The sequence below is a fragment of the Octodon degus genome, unplaced genomic scaffold, assembly GCF_000260255.1.
Source record: "Octodon degus isolate 3935 unplaced genomic scaffold, OctDeg1.0 scaffold00022, whole genome shotgun sequence".
Taxonomy (NCBI): Eukaryota; Metazoa; Chordata; class Mammalia; order Rodentia; family Octodontidae; genus Octodon; species Octodon degus.
In genome coordinates, this window is record NW_004524598.1 from 21,229,759 (window position 1) to 21,244,917 (window position 15,159).

At 41.5% G+C, this 15,159-nt stretch overlaps 1 protein-coding gene across 1 annotated transcript in view; it reads right to left on the reverse strand.

Moving 5' to 3' along the window:
• The window catches only part of Pkhd1 (PKHD1, fibrocystin/polyductin), a 503,959-nt gene that overhangs the window by 143,678 nt on the left and 345,122 nt on the right, over nt 1-15,159 (reverse strand). Inside the window, 4 exon segments of the mRNA XM_023712007.1 lie at nt 1,159-1,327; nt 2,171-3,046; nt 7,952-8,104; nt 10,228-10,382. Coding sequence (XP_023567775.1) covers nt 1,159-1,327; nt 2,171-3,046; nt 7,952-8,104; nt 10,228-10,382 — 1,353 coding nt within the window.

The following is a 15,159-nucleotide window of genomic DNA, read 5'->3' on the forward strand; positions in this document are numbered from 1 at the left end:
TTTTTTTTTTTTGCCAGAACTGGGGACTGAACTCAGGTCCTTGCACTTGCCAGGCAAGCACTTATTCTACTGAGCTATCTCCCCGGCCCCAGATTTTAATCAAAGCAGTTTCTCTAATATTGTAGGAAAGTAAAAGTAACCCATTTTCCCTGCTCCTCACATCCAAACTTTCCTTTCTTTTTAAGGAAAAAGATTCCACATGTAGTTTTTATCTCCTTGGCTACAGCTTTCGGGTCCGGTGCCCAAGGACCTGAGTCTGAGTGCCAACATCCATCTATACTTGGCTGTGTAGCTTCCAAGGTCTGGGCAACAGACTCAAATTTGTTTCTTTCCAATCCGCAAGTTCCCAGTTTCCCTTCAGTGCTGCTGTTCTCCGTCACAGAGGAAGAAATGGGGTGATTCTGCTTCCAGTCACTTTGAAAATACCCCCCAAAAGTATAATTAGGAGAAAAGGTATAAATAAAAATAAAATTTCACTCAATAACATCCGCCCTTGGTTAGCCAAAGTCAGGTGGCTCAATGCAGACTTAGCCGGAAGAAAAACAGCCTCTGCTTCTTTGTAAAAGATATTTCAAAAATTACATAAAAGACATTTGTCTTAGTTACATTCCTTGTGGCCGAGACAAAGTACAAAACCCTCAAAGTGAGAGGAGGCAAGGTTTATCTCAGCTCACAGTCTATAGGTGTTTCAGTCCCCCTAGTCAGCTAGCTCCACGGCAGGGTGACATGGCGGAAGGAGTACACCGTGGAGAAACTGTCTATGGCACAGCGGGCGGGAGACAGCCATGCAGAAAGCAGCAGAAGCAGCAGCCCTGCCTTCTCTCTCTCACTTTATTGTATGTTCCATCCCGGCCATAAGCTCATACTGCCCACCCCCAGAACTATGCTAATGCAAATCAGTGGACTAATTTAGTGCCAGACACCCTTAATCCCAGTGTCACCAGCTGGCTCTGAAATCTAGCCAGCTCTGAAAAGCCACCTATGCGAGCATGAGGCTTTAGGGGGGCAAAGCCATAACAGGAAGGGCAAGCGATCAGGGCAGCTCTACAAGAACTTACTGTTATTCCTTTGATAACTTCATTTTTTAAATGTTTAGGAATTTAAAGATTTACTAAACATTTCATAGATATGGTTTCTTATCAGCACTAAAAGGGGTACCTTGGGTGCCGTGAAGGAAAATAGAACTTGCTCGCGGCTCTCATCTGGAGCATCCTGGTCCTCTCCGCTATGACTGGGGGAGCCATTCCGGCACTCCCTGCATTCGGCAGGATGCAGATATCGAGGTCGTTGCTATAGCAACTTTTCACAAAACCAGAGAAAGTGACATCTGAAAAAATTTTAAAGATACATCCCAACATTGCCTCATGTGTACCACCAGTCACAAATTTAGATTATACAAATAAATATTCTCAATATTGCATGTCCAAGAGTCAGTATATTCTATCCAGGATCGCACAGGATTTTACATAAATCTTGATATAAAATATCTGCATTTTTTCAATACATGGATATTGTATGCAATAGATAGGAGAGCTGTATCCTGTGAAAGCCTTCCAAGAAACATTCTTCATCAAAGACTTAATCAAAATCCATTCATTTTACACAATCAGCCCAATTTCCAGATACACTTGAATGAGGAGGTGATACAGCGTAAATTTAATGCCACAAAAGGATCTGATAGGAAATAAACTGCAAGGCTGTGATGAAACTTTTTTTTTTTCAGTACTGGGGATCAAACTTGGGACCTTGTGCTTTCCAGGGAAGCAAATACACTGCTAAGCTGTATCCCCAGCCACTGCGGTGAGACTTTGATTGCAGCCGTAGAGGCTCAAAGAGCTGCTAGGCAACCTCAGGTAAGGCACCATTGCTGTATCTCCCTTTCCTCACTTGTATAATAGGAGCAATAACAACTAGGAAGACAGTTGTCGTGTATCAAGTAAAAGAATTCTATGCAATCTAAGATGCACAAGGCAGTGTGACAGGCAGCGGTCATTTGCTGTCACGTATATATAAACTACCATTGTGGTTCTCAGTGACAGCAGGTTGTCAGTTAGAGACTAAGCACTCAACTATGCTGTAACTTTCTGTTGATCTAATTTCAGAACACTGCTTAATATTCCCCACAAGCATGTACGTATGAGACCACACTGCATAAACTCACACATCCTACCTTGAAGTTTAATGATTCCTGAAACCAAATGACCATTTCTCACTTTGTGCCATGGATCCTGAGGCCACTGGCTTTGCACAGATGTGAATGCAGGCCACAGAATGCCAACGCGGCCTCCTTTTGGGTTGGGAGGTGCTCGACCCATTGAGGTCAGGTTGGCTGAACGAGGCTTCCTTCTGTCCAGAATGCAATCAAAAGAAGAACTGGTGGCCACCACGACTGAGTTCCTAATCACGATCTGCGCATTTCTGATTGAGTGTTGTGGAGCAGATGACACGTACACCACTGCCCAAAGCCCCACGGAGTTGTCTACCAGAGTGATGTTCTCCAGCTCCACATGGTTCTCTGCCTGTACCATGGCACCATAGTCAAAGTTCTTGAAAGCCAGGAAGCCAGAGACACTGGTGCAATTGTCTGCTCCACTGCTCTTGTAGAGGTGAAGGCCGTGAAGGCTCGAATGGGCCACGTTGCTGGACCACAGCATCTCAGAGGAGCACGTGCACCCGTGGATGTGGAAGCCAAGTCTCTCGGATCCTGCCACAACATTGCCACGAAGGAGGACATCCTTGGCCCTAATCACTTTGATCCCTGCCACCCACGCGGTGGACCCTGCTGACTGTGTCGTCAGCACTACAAGGTTATTAGTGAGAGAGTAGGCTTCACCCTCCAAATCCACGCCATGGCCAGCTGTGCTGAACACTAGGTTGTCCCTGAAGACTATGCCACGACTGGCAGCAGCACGGATGCCGCCACCACAGCTGTGGTGCAGAGTGGAAGACAGTATCCAGGCTCCCAAGGACACATTAGTGAATTCGATGGACGAATACAATGGTGACCCGAAGTTGCAAATTTCCACATTTAGAAATTGAAGAACACCTACAAACAAAACGCATGTCATCAGGTGCTTTCTTCTCTACAGAACACACTAACACAAAATAGTTCAACTGGGGACATCAGAAAAACACAGATTCTTAATTAAAATGTAATTGGTGTACTCAGCACTAGGACCAACTTAACACATCAGAGATTTTCACTAAAAATGCGAATCACTGGAAGTAATCACATGGATGGCTAAAAAATAGTGCCTGGGCAGCCAGAAGTGGCTGGTGTAGGAAGAGGAAAGAGAGAATAAAGACAGAGAAAACAGGTTTCGGATTTAGCTCAGGTGTTAAAGGTCCCATGCGCTTGTCTGATGGTTGGGTCCAGCACTTGAATGAGAATAGAGGAAATATGGCTTCTGGGGCTCCTCCCCTCGAGGTCAAGAGGAGTCTCTCTGTGTCGGTGACCTCATCTAAAAAGGCCACAGCCAACTCCACAAAGATACGGCATGCGTGAGTGTAATGGACGGCTCTGTAACACATTCCAGGCATGTCTCAAGAGGAGCAAAGGCCACACTCTACCCCAGCCCAACTCATGTCACAAGTGGGACACTTATACATGCTTATTGATGAAGCATGACAGAGCCATAAGATCATTTTAATCATTTTGGGGACCCTCTAACACTTTTTCTATGTTTTTATTCTAATCACACCGTATCTTCTTCTTTATTTTCATATCAATAATACTTTCTGCAGCTTTTATACTAGCATAGAGAGCACCTTATTTAACCTTCCTGGAGATTTTATTTGTAGTTTTTAAAGTAGATATTGTTGAAATAGAATAAAATTCAACTAGTTTATTAATTTTAAAATAGAATATTGCAAAGTCCATGTATATACACCTGAAATAGACAATTATATGACTATAGGTGAATTAATACGAATTAATAACTGTAATAGCTAATTCTCATATAATGCCTGTTAAACACTAAGCTTTTTTCTAATTCAGATAGATGGATGGATGGATGGATAGAAGAATAGATAGATAGATAGATAGATAGATAGATAGATAGATAGATAGATAGATAGATAGATAGAAGATAGATGATAGATAGACGGATGGACAGACAGATGACCTTAATTTCACAAAAACCCTAAGAGAGAGTTACAATTATTCTCCTTACTTTGCTGATGAAAACTGATGCAGAAAAACAGCTAAACACCAGCCTAAGACACGGCCTTCCACACGAGCGAGAAGCTGTACCACTAACCCCGTGTGGCAGGCACTTCTAGCACGAGTGGCAGCCTTCGTGGTGTGAAGGGAGCAACTCGGCACGGCGCCAAGTACTGGGGCAACGCCAGGGGCAGCAACTGGCCACGTAGCCTCCGCTATGTAGGGCGCAATTTGTGACTTCACTCCTTCCTTGTGTTGTAGTTGTGGAGGTTGTGACGATAGTAAGGTAGACGCCTGCTTCTCAAAAGACAGGGAGACGCCGTGCATTTGAAGTTTAAATTTCAGCTTTAGTAACTATGTGGAGCTCCGTGGTGGCCCAGCCCAAGCCATCTGTGACTCTGCTGCCTTTTCACAGGGAAGAATCTGGTACACTCGAGAGCTTGTAGCCACAAGGAAGCAAGCACTTGTGGGGAAAAAGTAAAAAACCATTTGTGAAAAAAAAGGAGAAAGTCATATGAGTGTATGTACAGGATAGCTAAGATTATTGTATTACTAATTTTTATCAGTTTTTTACAGAAGAGCAGTTAATGTTTAGAATGTTTCCTTCGATCAATTTTATATTCTAATACCTGTAGTGTGAGCAACTACACTGAGGACAGCAGTGTGCAAATAACCACTGTTGAAAACCTTTCATCCTATTTTTTAAAATGTGTATTGTTTCTAAAGTCTTATCTATTATTTTTCATTCTTTTTAAGAGAAATTTCCAAAAATAAAAAGCAAGGAAAAATTAAGATTTATTGGAAGAAAGAGTTAATGTTTGTTTGATCAATCCTGCATACCTTAGTGGTTATTCATTGTACAAGATGCAGACATGATATCCTGTCCACAAACACTGTTGGGCAACAATATGCAATGTATTAATTATTGAAACTGTCCTACTAATCGGTTTTGAAACTGTCTCATTGCTATTTGTTTCTCAATAAAATTATTTTTTTAAAAAGTAAAAAAAAATCTTGCATACCTATCTTGCATGCCTATGTCTGGTAATCTAAGCAACAAATTTGATGATAACCATTTGTAATACAACCATCCTTGCTAATTTTCTATTCTTGTTTTGAAATTCTATCATTTTATTGTTGTGTGTTGCTCTGTTTTTGTCTTTGATCTTGTTATTTGGTCTTTTTCTCTTTTAATAAAGTTTGTGTTGCACAATGATCAAGCAATGGAATTTTCAGCATGTAAACTTCTGAGTTCACACTGACTGAGGGGTCATGACGCGTGCTACAGAATATTCACAGTGATAAAACACCTTTCAGATGCTGGGTATGTTTAGAATGTTTCCTTCGATGGTCAGTGGCTTCTACTTGGAAATTCTATTGAATCTGACCTTTGTACACTCTGGCAGAAAGGGCATCGAGTGTAAGAACGAATCTATGCATGCGCTGTTTAACTTCTATTATGTGTAGTAGTTCTGTCATCTTTGGAAGGTGTCATATCCACAGTATTTTAATGTCTTACAATTGTATAGTTATCATTCATAATTTTAAATTGCTCAAGATCATTTTAATTTGATGCCTATTAACCAGTGACCAAAACTAATTAGTAGCAAGCACTTAACAATATCCTAGGGATTTAAATTAAGAAATAAATAGTGCTTTTATTCATAAATGCTTTTCTGTTTTTCCTTTTGAATTTACAATTCTAAAAACCTCCCTTTTGGATGTTATTGGTAAGAAGGAGGATAATAATGGAGCTTTTCAACATAAAGGTAGGAACTGAGCTGGCCTAATTTTCAGCTCTATAACTAATCGATACCTGTAGATGTACAGACTGACACCTGCACTTCCAATCTCATCCAGGCTCTGGAACACATCATTTTTTAAAAAAATCAAGAGCTCTTCAGGCATCGTGGGAACTTGAATTGGATTTGAACACCAACACAAAATTTGGTGAAATGTAAAAATGACTTTTATTAATATTAATGTACCAATGCTGATTTGTTGGTTTTCACAAAAGTAATAGTCTTATGTCAGATATTAACAGTACTAGAGGAAAGTAGGTGAAAAAGATATAGGGATTTTCTACGCTGTCTTTGCAAGGTTTCTGTAAATCAAAAACTATTATGAAAGCAAACATTTATGTAACAAAAGCTTCAGAGTTAGGCCTGAACATGCCATTTGCTGGTAAGACGACTTCTCTTCCTCTTCATTCGTTTTATCCATTCATACTTATTGAGCACCTAACACATGGCCATTATCATGTGGCCAAAGTAGACAACATTGCTCTCAAGGATTTAAGTTAATGAAGAGACTATCAACTGTCCTATAGATTCGGACTCCTATAACAGGAATATAAAATACCTCTCTTACAGAAACAATAGAATTAAATAAGACAAAATTTCCACTGTGTAAAACGGGCACAGTTTTGGTCCTTAAAATACATTTGATACATAGCGTCTCTTTTTCCCTTTTCCCTGAGGAAGATTTAAGGGTCCTAGATTAGCAGTGCTGGCGGGGTACAATCAGCTCAGTCTTGCGGCTCACCCGGCACCGTCCTCAGGCTCAGCCATGCCAGGTCCTGCCCTGTTCCTGTCACCATTCCTAGCGTGGCCTATGGTGCTGGTTAACAGAGAGCCTGCACTGCTCTGTCCTTCCTAAGCCCCCATTTTCATCCACTTCTGGACAGTCCCATGTGCGGAAGACCAAGCCAGCCTTGATCTAAGGCTTCTCTAGCAGGACTTCTCCCCCTGCACGGCACTGACACTGCACCGGGTAGCCCTGTCTTACAGGTGGCTGTCTCAAGGATGGTAAGATAGTCGGCATCTACCCACTAGATGCCAGCAGCTCTCCTGAGAACAGACAGTTAGAAATGTCTTAAGGCATAGCTGGCTGTCTCCTAGTGGGGAAAATCACCTTTGACAAAAATTCCTGAAGGTATTTATGGAGAGAGGGCTTGTTGCACAGACCAGAAGCTACAACATGTGATTGGAGATCCAAACATTGCCTTGGGCAGCCTGGTGAAAGAGCCGTGCCAGGCACATGCCCCACGCTGAATATATCTGGGAAGCAGTTAGGGCCTTTATTGCAGGCTTTCTGGAGCTTTTATATTCATGTGCACGATCACTTTGGAAGATGGAGTTACAGTGACACCCTTTGCCAAACCATTTAACCAGGAAGCAACTTTGGAATAATATTCAAGAAACAATGCGGCATTCTAGGAGAGCAAGAGCTTGAAAAAAAGATTGATATAATCCTTAAATCATTCCGTAATATGGAAATCATCCTATTAAATGCAAGCCATTCATTATGGCAAGAGCTATTGTCTGTCAGTGTAGCATGCTATTCGGAAAGGGTCAGAGAAATTCAGAAACAAGGTAAAATTCACATGGTCATTAAATGATCATAACTTCAAGACAGAGGAAATTTGACATCCGCTTACGATGTTTTCTTTCAGAAAACACATTGTAAAAATGTGCATATGTGCTGATTCAAGTACACTATTTTAACATCACACTGATAATTAAGTACCAGTTAGACAGGGAGATAGCTCAGTAGCACAGTGCCTGCCTGGCAAGCTCAAGGTCCTGAGTTCAATGCCTGATATCAAAATAATAAATAAACAAACCACAATTAAACACAAGGTAGAACTGAAAATTTATAGCTTCTTGGAACACAAAGGAACTGCATTCATTTGAGCATTATGTATTATAAGCAAAAGTTCTCGCCATTTGGAATTTCTGAGTGCCCCAGATGCCTAGCTCCCAACTGGTAACTTCGATTTTTATTTACCTGAGAATTCCTCCGCGGGAGACTTCCTGAAAGACCCCACCAGTAGAGTCCCACCACAGGATGTGTCCGACTGGATTTGTATATTACGGGTCAGCAGTCCAACCTCAGCAGCCAAACGAATGTGCCTGCCATCCTCCAGGACGTGGGGACTTCCTAGAACAACAGGAGTTGGGGGCAAAGTTTTAAAATCTATCTTGGAAACTGCTAGCTGGGGACCACTGCATCTCACAAATGAAATCTTCCTTTCCCTTTGGAAGGCCTACCAACACCAAGCTCTGCTTGTCCTCAGGCAGCTGAGAAATGAAACACCTGTCCGCTTGTCTCTCCTTGGGATCTAGTGAGCGTTAGAGGGAGAATTCATTTCTTCTCAATAGCTGTGGGGCCTGGGACAGGCCACTGTGCAGAGCTGTCAGGCTGGAGCGGTCCAATTACCAGGTCCCCGGCCTCCTTCCCTCCGCCTGTCAGTGCGGGCCTGTGCTCTCTGGCTACTTGGGGTCCGTGCGCCTCCTTTCTGAGTGGGGAATCCTAGCTGAGCCACAGCGGTGGCAGAGCAGAAGCAGCTTTGGACTAGAAAGAGAAAAGAAGCAGCAGCCCAAGCAAGCAGCATGGCCGTGTGCTGGGTCTCAGCCATGCACAGCCTGAATTCTGTCCCCAAGCTTGGGACAAAGGGGCCTTGCTCTGCTCCCCGTGCTCATGGGCTCCGTGAGCATTTCGCATTTCACATTTCACTGGGGAAGACTGAAGATTTCTCTCTTCTCTGCCATAATCGCTACTAGGAACTGAACCTGCGCTTCATATACTTGGCAAATGCTCTACTATGAAGCTACAGGCTCAGACCTTTCTTTTAAAAAAAAAAAATCTCTTTGAGACTAAATTTTGCTAAGTTTCCAAAACTGGACTCAAACTCACAATCCTCCTGCCTCGGTCTCCCAAGTAGCAGGGCTTATATCAATGTACCCCTGTGCCAAGCTCTGTGCCCCCAGCTCCTCAGGCACCTGAGGCAGGCGGCCTATGCCAGCCTGGAGTACAAGGCCAGCAAGAACGTTGGGACACTTCATCTCAGAAACAAAAACAAAGCACGAAGTGTGGAGAGTACATGACCCTTGGACTATGACACAAGAAGAACTTGACAGAGTCCTGGGGAAAATGTGTACTCTCCTCTCACATATCACATACAAGGAATATTCTCTAACTCCTTAACTTACAGGTGTTATTATAATTGGCTGTATCTCCTGTTGATTTATTTATTGAACCAGACTAGGAAGATTGTGTTTATTTGCTATTTATGTACAGTAAAGTTGAATTCAATAAATTACATAAAACATTTATTATTTGTTTTTATAAAAAGGTATTAGAATCTTCCTTATTTTTAGAGATAGTAGCAGTAGTCAATATAATAATGTATTTATACAATAATTAACAATTTTCAATAATTACCATGCTCTAAGGTTATATGGTCCAATGTTCCAGGAAATGAACTGGAAACTCAGTGTCTAAATTTTAGTCTAGCAGTGCCAAAGGTTGTCCGGCGACCTTGAGTGAAATTTTTAAGCTTTCTTTTATATTTTGCATACTGAATTTTTAAATCCTTCATATCTATTTATTATTTAAAAATTAAGTAATAAGACTAACAAAGATTGAAAGATCTCATGTCATAGTGACACATACAGTGTACCCTCACTTAGAGCAGCACCACTCTTAGTCATTCAATCGTGGATGCTGCTGACCCACCTAGAAACACATGAATGGATGCAGGAAATGTGGTGTGTGTATACATGAAGGCGTAGTGCTCACCCATAAAGATGTGGGTCACCTGCAAGACACCGGGTTCACTGTGACACCATGTGCTACGTGAAATTGAACCACACAGAATGTTAAATGCTGTATATTTTTTCTCTTGTATGAGGAATGCAAAGTATAGATAATTTAAAGAGCAAGATATAAGAGAAGATAGGAAACACAGTCTTCATGGAAATGGGAAGAAATGGGAAGTAGGTTGGGGGAGGTGAACGAAATAAAGAGGAATGTAAAAAGAATCATGATGTATAAATGCCAATTCCCAATGGCAAATGTACTGAATAGGTAGCCCAGACATATATTAATAAAAAAAAATCAATGAATAAAGAAAAAGAAGATAAGCCTACTAGAATAAGCCCAGGGCTTCGGTAAGGTCTTTCCCTTGAGTAGTGAGCAGACGCAAGAACTCCAGACACAGGCTGAATGCATGCTCGTGTGGCACTCAGTGCTGAACTGCAGTCAGAACCTCAAAGCCTCACCGATGTGCCGGTGTTGGAGACGCCCACGAACCCCAATCTGGTGGCCCTTGACTTCTCTCACAGGGAGGACCTCTGCTTCATGCGGCTCATAAGAAGAGGATGTAAGGACGATTTTCTCAAGGGGTTTCCAGTCCACTGCGTCTTCGACTATAATTCTGTAACCAGTAGGGAGGGGGAAAATGCACATTGCAACACAGGTCATCAACGAATCCAGAAAGAGACAAAGAAATCTAGTGCAGCCAACAACCCCAGAAGGGAAGGTGAGAACAAAATAAAACAAGACAGAAAAAAAAACAGCTTTTGCAAAAACATTTACAATGCATGGAATCCACTTGCTGTCTTGGAAATATATATGTTACAGGGACCTTAAAGATATTCCATTAGTCAGGAAGCATAAGGCCATGGAATCAGAACTGGTGGGAGTTCTAGAGCTTAGTGTGTGCATCCTCACGTGGTTTCTCAAATAACACTCTTCCTTCTTAATTGAGAAAAATTTTGAATGATAAAGGAATTTCCAAGGAGAATTTTTCTCATGCTTTTCTAAATACAATGTTTGTATTAACATTGCCATTTGGGGACAATTTGCCATTTTGCATTAAAGCCTCAACTCCTTGCAATCAGACAGATCCCAGTGTGAACCCTTGAGCTGCCGATGACGAGGAGTATCTAACATTTCTCAGCTTCAGAGCCTCCGTGGAAAAGCACAGTGCTTACCAGGGGCTCCCTCTAACATCCAGCCCAATGTGTGGGCTGCCAGCTATGTGCTCCTTGACCACACACTATTCCAATCATTATGCTTTCATCACATTATGAAATGATGTGGGCTTTATACATTTTTTAAAATTTCACATTTAATAAGTGTTCTCTTCACTCTGTCACTGTGGCCTTGACTATGATGGCTTTATTCTCTATTCACAGCCTTCCCCAACTTCAGTAGAGTGAGCTTATTTTCATTTCCTTTCTCTCTAGCTAATGTCTGAATATTAGCAAGCTTTAGTAATAGAATCTTTTCTACTAATAAATGCTCAACCAAGCAAACCAGTGAGCTGTGTGCAAACCATCCCAACATGCATTAACAGGACCACTGGAGAAGGGCAGGTCCTTCGGTAGGTTCTGCAGATATGCTAATAAGTAAAATATGTGTTTCTATTAAAATCATAACTTAGATTCTTGTCTAGGATATAATTTTTAAAGCCCACTGCATGTGTAGAGAACTAGATGGCTCTATGCAGGGCAATAGTATGAATCTGTTATGAAATAAAGACTGTAATCAGTTGCAATCTATGTGCCTAATGTTAGAGAGATAAACAAAGATCAAATACTGTAAATGGATGTAATTTTATTGAAGGACCTTAGAGCCTTAGCTCTATTCCTGATTCACTATGACGCCCTAAGAAATGCAGCTGGGGAACACGGCAGCGCTTGGCCTCGCAATCGGCCCTGTTTGTGAACGATTCCGTTTGCAGAAAGCAGTGCTCAGCAAAACGTTGCTTGCATTCAACAGCTCCACTGTGGTGGGGCACACAGCCCTGGCTGCCTACCCTGCCCAGATACAAGCGCAACCACCCTCCCCAGAGTCACGGATGAAGGAAACTTGTGAACCGATGTGCCACTATATCAAAACAAATGCTCAGTTGGAAAGCCAGATAAATTATTATATGAGGATATTAAATAGTAAAACTCAAAATTACCTAACTGAATGTAGTCCCAGATGGATGTGGGACAAAGACTCCAGATTAAGTCCCGAATTCACTCCACTAAATAACTTCACCTTGCCTGATTTTTAATTCTTCAACTTCTAACTATAATTAGAAAAGCGGTACTCTAGTATTTCATAATAACATCATGGAAAACTGGGAAATAAATAAAAAGTCTATCAGTCACACAATGGTATATTCTGTCGCCATTGTAAAAGTATGGTATAGGGGAGCCCTGAATTAAAAAGAATTTTCTTCATGATATATTGGATTAAAGGAAAGGACATAAAATAATATGTTGCATTTTTAAAACAAAGCTAAAGTGTACACAGAAAAAACAAGGCAGGAAGAATGTATGTTGAGGGGCTGGAGAGACAGCTCAGTAGAATAAGTGCTTGCCTGGCAAGCTCAAGATCCTGAGTTCAATCCCTAGTACCACCAAAAAAAAAGTTATGTTATTTTTTGGCCCATGTAGTGAGACTATTAGTTATTTTCTATAAAATTTTAATTTTATAACTCAGCAGGTAGTGTGTTACAGAAAGAATGTTTTTAAGAAAGAAAATATACTTATGACTATAAAATCACACCAACTAAAAATTATTGTAGTTGAAATCATTCCTTTTTTATGCCATGTATTATCATATAGTCATTTTATTATTTGTATAGCTCAAATATCCTCATAAGACACTATCACTACAGTGTTTTTATTGCTACATTTTTATTTATTTTTAAATGTATTAAGTACAGTACTACAGTGTCTCACTACACAGATCGGACTCATAGTGATCCTCCTGTTTTCAGCCTCCCAAGCGATGGGATTATAGGTGCACCACCACGCCCAGTCTCAATCGCTGTCTCTGCGCCCCTGGAGTGGGGCCGGCACAGCACACTGGGGATTGAACCCCAGCCACTGCTCCCCGCCTCGGCAGGCACTTGAGTCTGCTGAGCTATCTGGCCAGCCCCATTGCTTTATTTTTAATCATCCACATTGTCAGTACACAGTCTCCATTCTTTGTGGAGAGCTGGAACAGGTACATAGCCCATTTTACCCTGTTTTCACTGTCTTCCCTTCTCTTGTCCCCTTCCCTCCATATCTTGGTCCCTTTCCTTTATTCACAAGATTTCTCTCCTATTTTCTTTTTCTTTTTTTGTGGCCAGCTCAGCCTACCCTGGGGGCAGGGCTGGCGCTGCGTGTGGTGCCAGGGATGGAGCCGCAGTCCCTGGGCGCCTGCTTAAGCTTGCCCAAGTGGGCATTTCAGCCCACTGAGCTATCTCGAGACCACTCCTTTCATATTTTATTTTATTCTCTAGTTATATTTGGGGGTCGCATAAGAGAAACCACGCAACACTTAAATTCATGTGTCTGATTTACTTCACTGAGGTTTCAAGGTTTTTCCTACAAACAACTGAAGTTTATTTGCCTACAAATGACTCAAGTTTACTCTTCTGTATGGCAAAGTAGCTCTCCACTACCCATAAGTGACATTTTATCAATCCATTCATCTGCTGGCAGATATACAGGCTGCTTTCCGGATTAGCTATTATTAGCTTGTCCTGTCATAAAAATGGGTATGTAGATATCATTGCAGTGTGATGCCTTCCACACGTTGGGAAGATACCTAGAAGGAAGATAGCTGGCTCGAATGGAATTTCTAGTCTAAGATTTTAGTCCCCACACTAATTTCCATAATGGACATACTAGGGGACATCCCCACCAACAGTGTACAAGGGTGCCCTCTTCCTGGAAGCCTCAAAAGCATTTATTATTACTTGGTTTCTTGATTGTGACCATCCTTTCTTGCTGCAATAAGGCAAATGAGAGTTGGAAACTCGTATTTCTCTAGTAACTAGAAGTGTTCATTATGGTTTGTCTCTAGGTGTCCCCCAAAGCCTCATGTAGTCATTGGGGTCTAGTCGTTGTAGTTTAGTCATTCTAGAGTGTGTGTGATTAACTCATAATCCACTGGAATTATGGGTGACCCAAGGCTGGGATTATGGGTGTGAGTACTATACCCAGCCTGAGGTGGATAGCTTGAATATAACATAAGGGAGACAGACTTGCTCTGTGGCTATTGTTGCTGCTCCTCCCCCATTTTTCTCTCTGCTCTTTGCTGCCGCCATCATATAAGGCTGCCCTCAGCCATGTGCCTCTCTGCCCTTGGAGCCAGCTGAGCAAGGACTGAATAACTGTGAGTTAAATAAACCTTTCCTTCCTTCACTTGAGCATCAGGTATTTGTCCCAGCAATGAGAGGAGAGTAACTATGGGACAAATAACTGCTGCTCTTCTCAGATTTCCGCTTGTTACCTTGTCAGGGGCTCTAATTCTTTGCTAAGCTGGCCATTCAGGGTTGGTATCATTTTTTTGTTGTTGTTGTTCATCTAGCTTTCTATTAATGTTTTCTAAAAAATCACTGATCTCTTTATTAATTACACTATCTAGTTATGAACTGTTTGAGCTCACCAAGCACATCACTTATCTAGGCTTTTTTAATCTTCGATATCACCCTTTCAAATAATGCAGCTGTGTGGCTGTTGATTGTCTACCCTTACATGTAACATAGAGAATCTCTGGGTAACTGAATGTTTCAAAAGCATTTCATTGCGTCGTTTTCTCATATTTCTAATTTTTGTGTGTTTTTATTTTTTGTTGTGTTTTGTGTTGAAGTCTGTGGGCCCTTCTAGTGGACTATGGCGATCTCTTTAATGGTGTCTGCTTTTCACCCTGAGTTTGGCTAAGTATAAGCCGCTGCCTCTGCCCCAACCTCTGATCACCAACATTAATTCTGAAGGGGAGGATGCAGTACAAGTGGCTCAGCTCCCAGTGCTCTAGGAATGGACCAGAGTATTCTTAATGACACAAACATATTCAAGATATTGACTTACCCATTGACACTAACAACTCTGCTGATGAAATACATCAGCAACAAGACTGGCATCAAAGACAAATGATATTGACATACCCTAAGAACTAATAATGTGTCACCCTTAGCCTTTTTAAGATGATCTACAAATATAGTTCACACACTGAGACTAACCATATATTGACATACATATCTACTAATGTCACAACTGTACTTCTTCTAACAACAGAAAAAAATTCAACAGCGATAACAGAAAGTTAGCTATTGAAATAATAAAATGTTATGACTCCACTAGTAAGATAGAGGAGAGTGGGGCATGAGAGAATAAAAGTAGAAAAATTTTGAAAAGTGAAGAAATAGAAGATGAGAAGGA